This window comes from Anopheles aquasalis, chromosome 3 (assembly GCF_943734665.1).
Source record: "Anopheles aquasalis chromosome 3, idAnoAquaMG_Q_19, whole genome shotgun sequence".
Taxonomy (NCBI): domain Eukaryota; kingdom Metazoa; phylum Arthropoda; class Insecta; order Diptera; family Culicidae; genus Anopheles; species Anopheles aquasalis.
The window spans coordinates 23,394,096-23,409,095 of record NC_064878.1 but is presented as its reverse complement, the minus strand read 5'-3'; the positions used below and the strand labels follow the sequence as shown (position 1 = coordinate 23,409,095).

General features: G+C 46.0%; 2 protein-coding genes across 2 annotated transcripts in view; one reads left to right on the top strand and one right to left on the bottom strand.

Moving 5' to 3' along the window:
- The window catches only part of LOC126577151 (ADP-ribosylation factor-like protein 5B), a 7,065-nt gene extending 6,926 nt beyond the window's left edge, over positions 1-139 (top strand). The window contains exon 7 of the mRNA XM_050238576.1: positions 1-139. This exon is cut by the window's left edge and continues 1,068 nt beyond it. The gene's annotated coding sequence lies outside the window, so the exon portion shown is untranslated.
- Positions 140-822: 683 nt separating this feature from the next.
- LOC126577532 (uncharacterized) overlaps positions 823-15,000 on the bottom strand; it is a 269,650-nt gene continuing 255,472 nt past the window's right edge. The window contains exons 8-12 of the mRNA XM_050239212.1: positions 6,917-7,136; positions 6,543-6,834; positions 6,351-6,470; positions 4,685-5,030; positions 823-4,608 (exon numbers count right to left, since the gene is read on the bottom strand). Of these exons, the coding sequence (XP_050095169.1) occupies positions 3,414-4,608; positions 4,685-5,030; positions 6,351-6,470; positions 6,543-6,834; positions 6,917-7,136 (2,173 nt within the window). The 3' untranslated portion in view covers positions 823-3,413. The remainder of the gene's footprint in view (positions 4,609-4,684; positions 5,031-6,350; positions 6,471-6,542; positions 6,835-6,916; positions 7,137-15,000) is intronic.

Below are 15,000 nucleotides of genomic sequence, written 5' to 3'. Positions count from 1 at the left end.
ACCAAGCACCACCACCAATGTTGAGGGCAGACAAGATAGGAGAGGCGTGACGAAAGATGAAGGTATACTTACAATGTTAGTTAAATAAAACTGTAACAAAAGTAAACATTTAAAACATTGTCCACCCAAACCTGGGACGTGCTTCGTGTGGGTCATTTCATTTCTCGGTCCGATTGCCGGTGCACAGATATGATAAGGGGTGGCTTGTACCTTTTCGATTCTTCAGCTTCTTTACACGTGGTACGCAATTAATGAAATAGGTTTTTAATTGATTTTCAGGTGAATTAAATCAAATGGAATTCGCTTACCGTAGAAGCGACCAAGCGATCTTATCAAGTAATGCAGGGTTGTAAAAAAATTTTGAACAACTTGACAGAGCGTTCTGGTTAATGATATGACGGTTTTTTTTTATTTGAGAAATATGTTAGTAAAGGAAAATAATCTTTTGGTTTTGATGGCGATTCCTATTGGTATTGATCGCCGGTAACTTTTGAAATCTATTGGGAAGTTTGTGTTGTTATGTCGCGCGATAGTATTGGTACTTAAAAAAATCTGGAAAAGTGCATTATTTCGAGAAAACTGTAAAAAAAATGCAAAACAATTAATACTTACTCGTGGAAAACGCCTAGGAAACCCCACCTTGTAGGAAAGCTCCCCCTCTCGTAGGAAAGCCCGGCGGCCTTCTTTCGTTAAGTTTCGTTAAAATTCAAGTTATCCGCTTTTGGGGGGGCTACTCATTCGGAGGAACAAAAGATATCGCACACACGCATGTCTCACACTTCCGGCATTCCAATGCCATCGGGCGGTAAGATGAACCGCTTTTACTTTATTGATCGGTTTATTCATCATCGATCGATTGCTAGCCACATCGGCACGATTGGCTACGATTTCGGCTCCAGCAGTATTTACCTGCAACAACATAGATCCACCTTCCGTACAACGCTAAGTGTGTGTGTGTGTGTGTGCGGGTGTGTTCCTCTCCCTTTTCCCTTCTTTCTTTTCCAAGTGCTAGCGATAATATGTACAGCTTATCATCTCCTGTCTCAAATCATACGCTTTCTCCCAACATACCACGCGTACATACACTGTTCGAAGAAACTGTTATACGGTAACCTGGCAACGCACGTGCGCGCCTAGTGCAGTGTACTAGGATGCATCTGGGATTGCATACACAGCAGATGAAGGATCAATCTTTCTCTCTTTCTCACTCTCTCTCTCTCTCTCTCGCTCGGGGTAGGCTGTGGGATGCTAGCAGACGACGAAGAAGCATTATTGGTGTAAGGAGAAGGGAAAACATGGGGGGAGGGGGTTCTTGAAGCGATAGCGATAGGGAAAAGCATCCAGGAGTTCCGTCAATCCACTTGCTCACTTACGGACTAAAACGGCCACATCACACTATATGGTACATTACAACCTCCTTCCAGGCTTAGCGATAGGGTATGACTTAGCTGTCCTAAACTTAACTACCATTCGGCATTCCAAATCACGCGCGGTTACCTTCACCTATTCAGTCCTTAACCCACTGGCGGGTCTTTTCGCAGCATTGTTGCTTCGCTCTCTGTCTCTCTTCACCGCGGGCCCTAAACAACTGCGCTGGTTCACAACCTCTCGAGAGCGGGCGCACTCACTCTATCCATTCAACTGGTCTACTTAGATCGCACAACATGCCACCAGCAACGGCGAACGGTTGTTGATGATGGCGTTGAGGTTGAGCAAAACAGGGGACTGTGGAAGAGCAGATTGCGGTGTCAGGGTGGAGGGGGAGAGACGGATACGCGGTAACTGCACCCACCCCTCCCACTGGTTTTGTCTATTTGCCAATCTATCCCAACCCACCAACACCGGCTCAACGTGGAATAACCGGGAGCACATGACACATTTAGAGTTACTTTTTACAAACTGTTTTACACCTACACCTTTATATCTGGGGCAATATATGATTCGGGTTTTTCAGTTTCGTTCCTTCGTTCGTTCGTTCGTTCGTTCGGTCAAACCAACGCCGTTGACCATTGGTTTGGTTTGCGGTTTCGTTTTATGTTTTGTTGTTGTTTTTCTCCTTTTAATTTTCTTCGTTTCTTTAGTTCGCGTTTAGTTTGCTTAACTACTGAGAATCACATTATCATTTGACGATTTGAGTAAAGGGATTTGCAGGTTTTGCTTTTCAGTGTGTCCATGTGTGTTTGTGTGAGCGTGTATGTGTCGTTTTGTGTTTTTTTAGGGGGGGGGGGGCGGTTTTCATCTTGATTTTTAGTTTACTTCTGTGGTTTTTGTTTTAGGGGGTATTTGCTATATTTAGTTTTAAAATTACTTCTTCTCTTTCCTTCCTTTCTAGAACTTATCCCTCTCCCCGCGTGGTAAAGACAGTTGAGTTTGAAAAATGTGATTGTGGTTTTGGAAGATTAGGAAAAGTTATAATACAGAGCATGTACAGAAGAGTAAGAAATTATGAAAACTCATTGGAAAGCTGGCTAATAACAGTGGAAACTCATCCGTTAACATCTAATTTCGTTGTAGGATTAAACAACCGGAAAACACTGGTTGAAAATGGAGGAAGGAAATTGAAGAAAACATTAGGAGCAAATGGTAACTCGCAGGACACCATAACCCTCCACTCCAGACACAATTCGTTGAAGTAACATCGTACACGATCTCGTCAGTTCTATTTACAACGCCTCTAGACTGTTTCTTCTTGCCACACAGCCGGCACAGTGTTCCGGAAGCGAGTCCCCATAAAATGTGTGTCCACGCCCTACGTGAGGTGCTCCTTTCCATTCCGAGAATCGCGCCATTTCTCCAGCAGCACCACCACGCCACCTCCACCATCACCATCATTGCGATCAGGCCCTGTCACAACCATATTAGTTACTAGTAATTTGCAAATGTACAACATCCGAATCCGAAGCGGCCTCTCGACCGATCGCGATCGAGAGCGATCGCGTGATCGGGCAACCAATCCGCATCCAACCAACCAACCAACAGTACCGCTGGGAGTAGTAAAAGGGGAGAAAAGGAAAGGTGCGGATCGGGGACAGGTTCGTTTAAAAGCATTCCAACAGCACCGCTGGCCTGATTGTCTGAATTAAAAAGATTCAATCCATCCACCATCCATCCAATCCCACCGCACCGCACCCCCATTCTGCCATTTCGCTTCTACGCTTAGTTGCTAGTACGGGAGAGACAGATAGAGGGAGTAGGGGAATATAGGGGGGCCGCATCATCACACTCCCCGCGAGCTATGGAGCTAGGTAGATGGTGACAGTTTTTTGAGGAGGGGTGGCGGGGGGGGGGGGGGGGCAAACTCAGCAATGGCTGGTGCTGCCGGTCCCGGCACCAGCACCGCTACCGGCATTGAACGCGAAGTAGTAGAAGTCCTGCGACTTCGGCATGGGCTACACCGAAGTCTCCAGCTCCTGTCAACAGAAGCTATCCTTGCTCGGGTCCAGATACAGGGGTGCCAGCGGATGGCCGACCAGCGATGACGAGGTCGACAGATGGTGGTGTGGATTGGCGTGCGGATTGTAGCCCCCGTACCCACCACGAATCGATCCTCCTCCACCACCACCACCACCCATACCCCCTCCCCCTCCTCCACCGGAATCGAGATGATGCGTGGAACCGCCATGATGATGATGATGATGGTGATGGTGCAGATGTTGCTTCTTCTCGACGCGCTTACGCCGCGCACAAGCCGTCAGTCCGGCGGCCAGCGAAAGGACCAGCGTCAGCGTGGCGGCCGCCAGTCCTACGTGGAGCGGTGACAGTGGTAACCGTGAGTCACACTCGGCCGGACTTTCGTCCTGGCCCGAGGGACAGTGTGCCCGCCCATCGCACCACAGCTCGGACGGAATGCAAGCCTGCAGCTCCTGGCACTTGTACGGACAGTCGTGCCCGGGGAAAATCTCCATCCAGGAGAACTTGTAGTCCATCGAGGTTTCCAGTGCCGCTGGCCGATGCGAGCTACGGAACTCGACGATTAAGCTGCGCGCCACCTCAACCGCACTGAACTCGTACGCCTGGTCCCAACCGTCAGAGAATGCCACAACATCCGGACCGGATGGACAGAGGTCCCGGGAACCGCGTGGATTATTCGTCGAGTAAACGGTAATGCGGGCATCGGTTGGACACGGTGGTGCGGATTGTAGCAGTGGCGGCATCCAGAAGCCCTTCATCTTCAACACTAAATAGCTGCCCGGTGTTTCCGGTTCCAGTAGCCACGGTTGTATCAGCGCCGGGCAGGGCGTTGGCCGTAGATAGGCATCACCACTCCGTCCCCGGAGCCGTCGCTCATCCCAATCCGTCTCGCAACCGTCGCGCGCAAACTCGTACCGGCCTTCGAAGTAAAAATCACGAAAATCCTGATCCACCTCCATCTGGAGCGTTGTGAATTTGACCTCGACGATACTGGCGGCCAGAGGGGCGAGTGTCATCGAACCGGACACATCGGAGCAGAGACAGTCGCGCGGTAACGGTGGTATGTCGGTCCAGGGCACTTCGCTGATGCGTAGATCCGAGACCGGACCGGCATGATGGTTACAGTGCCACCGTCCCGAACGGTTCTGCATGTTCTGGCACGATCGTCCACCGAAGCGGGCCCTCGTGATCGTTAACCTAAAGGAGGACGAGGAGGAGAAGGAAGTTAATACGAGGATAGATCGTCTGGATTGTTGCTCTAAACGCGCCCTACCTGACACTCTCACCGGGGCTCGCCTCGAAGCGAAAGATACAGGACACATTCGGTGATCCTCCGCGGCCGTACATGAACACGTTCGACGGTGAGCGAAAGATGCCACGGGGCAGGGAAGTCGAACGGAACACCCGATCGCAGGACTTTGGATGGAACTGTACGAGGGCGGCCGGTTCAGGCATGGCAGACGGTGCCACCAGTGGTTCCAGCGGTGCTCCACCCAGTGAGTTGTCGACGAATTCGTAGCGCAGCTTGAAAGCCGATGCTGGCCCGTACAGACGAGCGGTTCCGATGGGGCTGGGCCGGTACTCGATCGTTAGGTCAGAACCGGTCGACAGGTAGCTTTCTGGAAAATAGGAAGAGATGGATCCGGTGAGTATTAAGGCGAAAGTTCTTGTAAATGTATTAGGTTTATAATCTATTTTTTTTCGATTATTTTGCCTCAATAAAAAGCACTTCTTTTGCAACAAAAGGAATTACATTAAACAAATTATTGTTCATCGTAGGCTACTACTTTGTTTGCTATTTTTTATGCCGAAAGAACTCTTCATTTTTCGAAGCAATCTAGTCAACCACCCATTTTTTGATGTTTTCGCAAAGAGTGCGGCGCTGTCCAGTAAAAAACTCTTTTTTCTTTGTCTTTAACCTCTTTTTTATCTTAAAAATCGTTAAAAATCGTCGTTCTAAGCCTTTGTTTCTAAGCCTTTGATGACAGTATTCACTTGTTTTTTTGAGTCAGAACATGTTCACCATAAGCTTTAACCAACAAATGATAACATGCAGCACTCGTTTTCTTTAAATTAAGGGGGTAATTCGGTATTAATTTTTTTTGTGACACATATTTTTAGCATTCTTCCCTGAAAGCAGATCCTTTCAAGAGTATTGTGTAAAAGTTTTGGATCAATCGAAGCAAAACTGACCAAGTTATAGTTTTTTTTAAATCCGCGTTTCTTACAAGGCTCCAAGCAGCTCGCTACTTTGAAGAGCGTTTCCCAAAAACAACGTTTTCAAAGTCACATAATCTGAACACTTTTTGCTAGGTAGCCCCGTCGAGATATCATTAAAATTGTTGATATTTTTTTTTAAACAAATCTTTCAAAATCGTGTTTTTAGGCAAAATGACATAAAGCATAACTTTATCAAACTTCAAAAATCTGTCAAAAATCGAAAAATAGAAAATTCAACAAAATCTCGACGGGGCTACCTGGATAAGCTTATAATCTTTCAAACGAGTATCGAGTACGTATTTTTGTGCTGACCTCGCAGCTACGATGGGCACCAGAATAAGTATCTTTTCGCAGACGCACCATCAGAAATTGGATGCCATGGATGAAGATTTTAATCAATCTTCCCCAAAATAGCTCTAAATATTCTTCAAAAGTTGCAGTTTAATATGACGTACACTAGAGGGGATAAAGTTGAATGGTTACGTCACAAAAAAATGGTCAAAAATGATCCTTGTTTTAGTAAGAAATTACCGAAGCCCCCCCTTAAAGAAGGTTTTTAAAACATCCCCGCACGATTGTCTTTTCAGCTACAAAACTCGAACTTTTAAATATTAGAATAAAATAGGTAAAAATTAATAATATGACCAATAACGTCTTAAAGCCGCGCACTGCGTGGCCAAATCAATGGTCCACGGTCTCCCGGTGGTGCCTCTCCTTACCTTGCGTCGAACACGGCCGACTACCCTTCGCCACCAGCGATCGTGAGCACAACCTCGGTACCTCCTCGCGGCAGATCTGCTCGATCAGGCTCGCATTACGCTGGTAGTCCGGTGGAGCACCTAGAAATACTACGATCATCATCTGAGCGCTCGCCATCGGCCCCACCGCCTCTTCCCCGATTTCCCACTTACCGTACGGGCGTGCCGTCACCGACCATCGACCGTCCCAGATGCGTAGCTGGGTGACGCATTCCGCCTGCGTCTCGAATCCCGTCGGATCGATCGCTGAGTGGTACTTGATGAACGAAACCCAAACCGTTTCGTGCCGCCGGCCCTGGAAGTAGTAAAGGCAGGAGCTTTCCGGTGGTAGCGTGTGCTGTGGACTCTCCAGTTCGCCCGTCGGGCTCTCGAAGGCGCTAATGATGAACTCGCACCGTCCGGCCTTCCGGATGTACGACTGGGAGTTGGCGTTCACGTACAGCACCTGTGCGATCAGAGAAGGGGAAGGAGTTTTTGTCAATTGGATTCGATCGATCCATTGAGTGGCATCCTGTGGCATTTCTTACGTGAACTTCCAGCTCGAATCCGGGCAGAAAGGTGACGGGATTCGGATGGAACGGTACATCGAACGGGGAGGTGTGGAACTCGATGCGCATCTCGGAGTTACTCGAGACGATATCGGGCAGCGCGTCACCACCGCAGATCCGCCCGATGATTGGCGCTTCCGGTCCGGTTCCATCGTACACACTCAAATAGTCCTGCGCCTCATCACACTGCTCCCAGCTCCTGTGCACAAGGAAGGCCATGGAATGTGAAATTAATGATTAGGATCGTTCCAATCGCTCATCGAGTAGAAGGTCATTTGCTAATGTCCAAACAATGTCCCCCCGGGAGGTGCTCATTCTCTCTTAACAACCGATTAAAGTGTCTACAACATCGATAAAAGAGTTGTTTTGATGGAGGGCCATCACCCCATCAAGTGGATGGACAGCTCCTGCCCGTGCTGAGGTTCACTTTTCCTGTCCCGTTTTTTCCCCATTTTTATAACCATCTACACCCTTTCCTGCTTAAGAGATTGAGTCCAGGATGGCCGTAAAAGTTTACGATAAAGACCTATTACGCCACTAAGCGTTGACCAATCGTTGACACGCACTTTGGACCCGGGAGGGCAGCAAGCAGGCAGGAACCGGCGCTGGGGGTCTGCTGCGGAACCGAATTCGGTTACTTTGTGTACTGCCCGTGGCCCCCAACCGGTGTGAATCAATCCTTTCGTGCGTCACGCGAACCACTTTATGCTGGTGTGTGGCGGCGGAGCGTATGAGTCTAGTCTTTCGAGGTCTTGGACGATTTGCGATCGGATTCATTTAATCATTATGGGCAGCCACACACAGGGGTGCTCACGTGATGGGGCCTGCATTGGGTCTTGGGGTCATTCCAGGGAGCGAAAACCCATCGAGTGTGAGCCGGAATCGTCGCCTCATCGCCTTTCGTCACTTGTATAATTGTATTAGCCGCCGTAAATGGATTAAATGCCTCCCTGAGTTTATCGGGTTTTAGTGCAACATTTACTACAGAGATTGCGTTTTGTGCTAACAAGCAATGCTGTGCATTGAGTTTTAGAGTTCTTTACTAGATTGAATTTGATCGAGTTCGTGTTTGAAATTACGCTTACCAATTGCTTTATAAAAAGAAATGCAATGATAAGAATGAACCATTATTAGCAGCTCAACTTAATACGTACTATCTAGTAATGCAAACTGTTGCATGAAGCCGTCCATTTCAAGTTGATGTCGAAGGAATAGTGTTGAGTTAATTGCAATTAATCATGTTATTTAATGTTTTTCATCTTGACAAGTAAATTCAATCTTAAAATATTTTTCCTTTTACTGGATGTGTGCGGACAGATCTGATAAAAATGAAAACCGATCGTGCGTGCAGTGACGTATCTATACCAACAGGCACTGTAGAAGGTGTTTTTCCTACAGCGGCAGGGGTAACAACGTCCATGATGATCACCCATGTCGGATGATTACTGCGTACCTTAATGATAATTTTTAACGATTTCCATCGATCCTCGCTCCACCCACGAAAGCGAACGACTTGGGTAATGGAAAGGTAGGGCGATCAACTTGACCTGCGTAATGTGAAAAATGCATCTCTTGTGTGCAAAAGATGGAACAACATCATCTTCTTAAGCGAATACGTTGAGAGATTTGCTTTCAAAATTGATATGAGATACAACAATTCTCAGAACGAAGCTACGGAAGAATCATTACAACACAGAGTAATAGAATTGGTGACGCATTCTCAACGCTGCTACCGAAATCTCATTTTATCGATACGCCAGCTAAACGATTCTGAATTTTCCTTGTTGTGGAATTCTCTTCATACGCCGTTGCAGCTGAACAATCGCCACTCGTTAAAGGTTACTTTTTATGATCACAAAAGTTTGGCGCTCGTGCTTCCTTCGATTGCTGAAGCAATACCCTTGATGCCGCAACTTCGTTCGCTGTCGTTAATCAACAATAGTTTCTTCAGTCCTTTCCTTATGGGAGAAAAGCCAGAGACCTTCAGCCAGATCTGGCTGCCACTACTCTTCAAAGCTGTTCTGTGAAGCATCTTGTAATCGATCGCATATACCCTATCATAATTGCTGCTCCACAGTTGGAGACATTCGTTGGTCCATTTTCTGTACTTTGTCGTTCCGCGTACAGCACTCAGCCGCTTGCGCTCGGTAACCTGAAACATGTTAGTCTGAACAAAGACGAAACTGATTCAACTGAGCAATGCACACTAACTGAGATATCGCTTATTCGCAGATTGACACACGTAACAACAATGCAATTGCTATGTTTCATAAACGATGAAATGTTGCTGGCAATATGTGAGGCATGCACCACACTGAAGGGTTTGAGTGTTAAAATTCGTACATTCAATCCTACCGTTTTACGTAAGCTCGCAAAACTTGTCCATCTTCGCAGACTTAAATGTGAAATCTTCGTTTGCCCAGGTGTTCCGCGTTACTCGCCACCAAGCTTACAGCTTGACCTTTCGCCACTTACCAAGCTAGAGACACTAGAAATGCTAAAATTTGGTTTCGATTCGCTCATACTTCCCACGACGGTCAAAACTCTTACCGTAGTGATCAACGAAGGGACTCAACGAAACGTAATGCGAAGCATCATAGACTGCAATGTACAGTTGACAAAACTAACATTAATTAGTCGTGTACACTGTGATAATGCATTTACAGGAGTTTTGAGCACTTTGTCGCTTCTGCAAAGTCTGGAGGTACTCGTGTTCAAGCAAAGTCTTTTGAGGCCATCCGATTTTCTTTGTGTGGCTGCCCCAATGGATCGCCTGCGTAGGCTAGAATTCCATGACTGCACCATAAGCTTTTCGCGAAAAATTTCTTGGACTCCAACAAAAGTTTCCCAACCTGAAGAATTCAATTGCATACATTAATTGCGAATGTCTGGACGAATGGGATTTTGAAATGGATGGATGTTAAAATTCCGCAGTCGTTCACATCATTTCATAGTGCTCCCCGTAACCGGTCGGTCGGCCACTAGTTGTATAAGTTGAGTAATAAGTGAAATGAATTTAGTTTCGAGATTTTTAACGAATCACAGCGTGCATTCGTTTCCGTAACGAGCTTATATCGAGGTTGGCGGTTTCAACAAGGTTCCTAATCTTAAGACCCTCCAATTTATCGATTGCGTATTCAGCTCAATCTCATAAATTTGCTGCAACCTATCCGACCTCAGAGAACAGAATTCGGTCAGTAAACCACGCCAGTGGTTGGCAATGAAATGTAACCAAGTAGTACATCAGAAATAAACCACTGTTAGAATTAATCACAGAATCACATACCACGTTTCGTCTAAGCATTCGTTGCGCCAGCTGTGTTCCATCATATCAACTATAAGTCAACTATCATCACTAGAAGAAGCGGATAGTATCATAAAAGAACAACCAGCAGAACAAAAGGAACGAACTCATTCTATTCTGATGGCCGTTGCATTTTTAAATGAGATATATAAAAATAAAGATGCAATGCATACACCTTGCAAAACGCTACGCAGCGGATAGTAAAATATTTTTTATTAAAGAAACATTTCGTAGCGTTTGTAGCATGTTAATCTTTTATCGAATCCATCCTTTAGTCCCGCTTTTTCTCTTTTTTACATTCTATCAATCTAATACCAAATGACATGGTATTTTCAAACAAAAGAAACTCGCTACATTATCTTCGGACAGAGGCAAAAGAAACATTACAACCATAACCAAAACCTGCGCCCTTCCTTTTCCTTGATATTCAGGGACCAGCGGCAATCCCAGGGCTCGATCCGTCAATTTCTACAACACTTTATAGACGTTCCGTATGAACTTTTGACGCTTTTGATCAGCCACAGCGGAATCCGAAGTTGGTACCGCGTGGCGTGGCTGCAAAATATCGCCCAATTGATTTTCCAATCAAATTATCGAACACCCCGCGCCCCGGTTAACACTTCTTCTTCCCTTCTCTCATCGCGCATCTCTCGATCATCGGTGAAAGCAATCACTGGCGCAGACCAGATCGTTGTGGCCAAGACGGTCGGTGCGTTCGGTTCGACCGATAACTTTGGTCCGGATGTCGGATCCGCTGAAAAGGGTAAAGGCACAACTTCACAACCTTGGTCGCACTTCCCCGGGGAATCTGTTTCGAAATTTCCACCTCAACTTCGTCCTCGCCAAGAACACCCAACAGGTTTTCCATAAATCCTTAACTTCGTCCACAGCACCGGTGCCATTCTTTGTCCTCCCCCTCCTGATGGCCACATTTGCTGCGTAATCGTATGGAACGACGTTGCAACGACGATAGGAACTGCTCAGAATCCCTAGCCCATCATCGACGGTGGCCGATTCGGTTCGGTAAAGTTTTCTTTTCGGAACACCGGAGTTTTCTGGAGTCTGGGTCCTCGAGGAGCTCGGACAAAGTTGGAATGCCGGAACACGGCAGCAAAACATACACGGCAGGCAGCAGGCTGCTTCACGGCCAATAAGTGCATCCTGCAGTGGTGTAAGGGCCCTGTCCAAGGCTCTTAAATAATGGAACGAATCTAGCTAGCAAAGAACTCAGTCTTGGCCGTCCATGTACCCAGGAAACACCGTACCGTACTCAACGTTCGAACTTCTTCGGAGGAGGAGAAGGAGGAAAACTTTAAAAGTGACGACGAAGAGATAGAGAGAGAGAGGGAGAGTGCGAGGAGTGCGGGTTTGCAGTAATAATTTGAAATAATAATTTACAAGTTTTGCATCGCCCCGAGAATGGTTTTCCATTTGTGCGCCGCCTGCCTCGACCGTTCTGTCCGTCTGGTAGTCGCGGGAACGCCAAATGGAACGAAAGTGCTCCGAACTCTAGCACAAGCCTTCTGGAGCTGGATAGACTTTCGAGACATGGCCCCGGGGGTTCCCTTGCATCCTTAATAGCACATAGCCTCGGGCCAAGGACGGACTCTTGGACGGACGGAGTGCGCGGTGTATCCTGTTGCTGCAGCAGCAGCAGCAACGTTCAGGCGTTTAAATCGATCGTTCCCTCTGCCACTGCCTCTGCCACTGTTGGCCCCAGACGTTGTTGCTCTCAGGTGTGCCGCGTCCGAAGAACACGAACGAACGAAATGGAAAACTGTAAATTTCATTCCGAAAACCCCGTAATGGATGGCCACGGTAAGCGCGCTCATCCGGTTACTCCACATGCTACCGAGGGGTATGGATTGGACATCATTGTATCGATGCGGTAGTGGTGCGTTCGGAGCGCGATACGGAGCAAGACATCTTGCGAGCCATTCAAAGCGATAGCGAGTGAAGTGAGTTATGATTCGCTAGGAGCAATGCTTTGCACCATTTCTTGATTTGAAACGTTGTGGAAGGGATGCAAGGGAAATAGGGAGAGGCGGCGGATAGTTTCTATTTGGGTTGAGTAATACAAATAGTGGAAGAGATATGGAATGCATTTGCATTGTAAAGAAGTGTTCTGGGAGATTGATTTTAAAGCTAATTAAAAAAAGTTTCGTTTTTATAGAAAACTTATTAAAGCATGTGAATAGTATTCAGCTACTACTTAATGTTCCAAAGAGTATTTTATTGGAAAGCCGTGTATCATGTGTATACCAGGTATGTTTTCACGATCATAATGCAATGCACTCTTTGAAAATTAAAGTTGTTCGATCAAACGGAGCAAATTAAACAACCGATAATTTCAATCTAAACTATTGTACCTCAAATTAACTGTTCTCCTCAAATTGTTTTATTATTTCTTTCCTTCCAAAATAAAAAAAATTGAAAGCATTGTAAATTGCATTGTGGCAGCGTAAGATCAATAATACCAGGTAAGAGAGACAGCAAAATAATTAAAACTATACGATGTTTCTATCATTCGTGAATGGTTTAACACATTTATATTACAAGCAATTTGTAAAACAATTCAAGTGTTCAAACAATCTACTAATAAAAAATGAGTTTTCATTCGTTCACAATCAATGTTTAACAAGGTTTAACGTTCGTTAAACCATCTACGAATAAAAAAACGAGTTTCGTTTTCGATAGATGTTTCACATAAATTATGTTTAAAAAATGCCGTAAAAAATTGGTAGTTTTAGAGAACATGATTGCATTTACACATTACAGAAATAGATTACCATTCTGTGGGTATGATTGGAGTACCTGTTTCATTACTAAAAAGGTAGTAACAAAAAAAAGTTTCATTCCACTAGCTGATACTGGTTATTGGTAGAGAATCTAAATTTTGTTTTTGAAATTTGAGAGCTTTACCTAAAATGCAACTACATTTTCATATGGAAACCATAAAATAAAACTTATGCCGAAAACAACGAGCTCCACAAACAAAATTAATTTTAAAAATCCTTCGAAAATCAAAATAGCATCAGCGTACCCAGTTGCGACGAAATATTAGCTCATCCATCATCCTTCTCGATTAATTCACGCAGGAAGTAATTATGGTTTCATGCTGTATCGAACATCAAACGCTGCTAATATCAATGCAGCATCATCATAACAACATATGTCCATTCAATGTTAATACCTTCTCCGCCCATTTCCCAGCTAAAATCGTAATTTGAAATTAAAGCGACCCAATCCAAAGCAATCCCAGGCGGCCATCGGCCGAATGTTGCGCTGTCGCCATATGAATCAGCGGACACTGTAAAACGGTTAAGATTTCCCGACCAATCCCGGTGCGGCCCGTCCCGGGAAACCATACTGTTGCTACTACCGCGGGAGAGCACATATTTAATTACAATGCACCGGTGTGGCAAACCCTTTGTGGTCAACCGCAGCAACATCTGACGAGCAAACGACCCACTTTCCCGGGATCACATCGCAGCGTCCACCGCACCCGTTTTTTTTGCGGTGGCAACCATCAGCACCACCACCGCGTTCCCCCGATTCTGCTATCGGATGCAGCAAAGCGATGCAATTGCAATTGCAATTCGAAACGTTAAAATTAAAATCTCGACATCACTTCCACGTACCACGAATCGGGCTACATAGTCGTTGCATTTTACCCGTGATTCCGTGGCGATCGAGGACCGTTGACATCGGTGTCCTGCGGAAGCACCCGGAACATTTGATCCTGATGCTAACATTATTTTGTTGCGATTTTATGAGCACGAAACCAAGGCATAGATCGAGCGGTAAGGCAGGGAAAAGGGCGGGCCAGGCGCACATAATCAATTTTCATTACGCGGAAAAGCTTCACATTATCCTGGGGGATATGCGAGGAAGGATATGCGAGATTTGAGTTTCTGGATTTTATAGCAAATTGCGTCGTCAGGATGTGTGCTTCGAACTCGGCAGCTAAACCGTGGGTTGCTTTGATTGTACCATAAAATACCGGTTGTTAGGGGATTGAATATTACTGCGGATTCCGCGGAACCGTTTTTCGTGCTTAGCATTATGTTCCTCAGTTGAATGGGGGATGCATTGGTGCTGGTGCTGTTTGTGATTGATGCACTACATGGGAACTTACTACAGCATACAACCTCATAATTAATTTGCCTGGAATATGTCCGCAAGTAAAAAACAATGGATTGGCTGGTTCGCTTCGGCTTTCATTACAATCTGCGCTCCATGGTAATCCACTGACCGAATGGATGGACTTCATATGCTCCATCCTGGTCTCCCCATACCAGCGATCAATCTGACCTCCCTAGTCCATTCCATGCTCCGTTTCCAAGCATTGTTTGATGTTTCGTAGCACAGATTATCCTTCTGTTGTTACCCTTCTCATCCCGGAACTCGTGATGGACACGAGGTTGTCATGCAGGTTATTACAAGAGAGCAAAAGGGACAGAGAGAGAAAGAGAGAGGGAGACTGTGGGCAAGGGTTGGTGGAGACAGGGACAATGCGTGTTTATCAACCAGTTAACATAATCAAAGCGATCCATCAGGGGGGAGGATCGCACCCCACTGTCCGCAATCCGTCGTCGTCGTTTCCTGTGCTGCCGAGCAGTTCATTGAACAAACAATGAGGGGCTCTCATCCCCCCTTCATTCCCCAAAAAAACATGCGGCTCAAAAAGTGGACACAAAAGTTACATCCATCGTTTCATTTGCGGTTTGTCACAAACATGAAATTAAACACTCCCGCT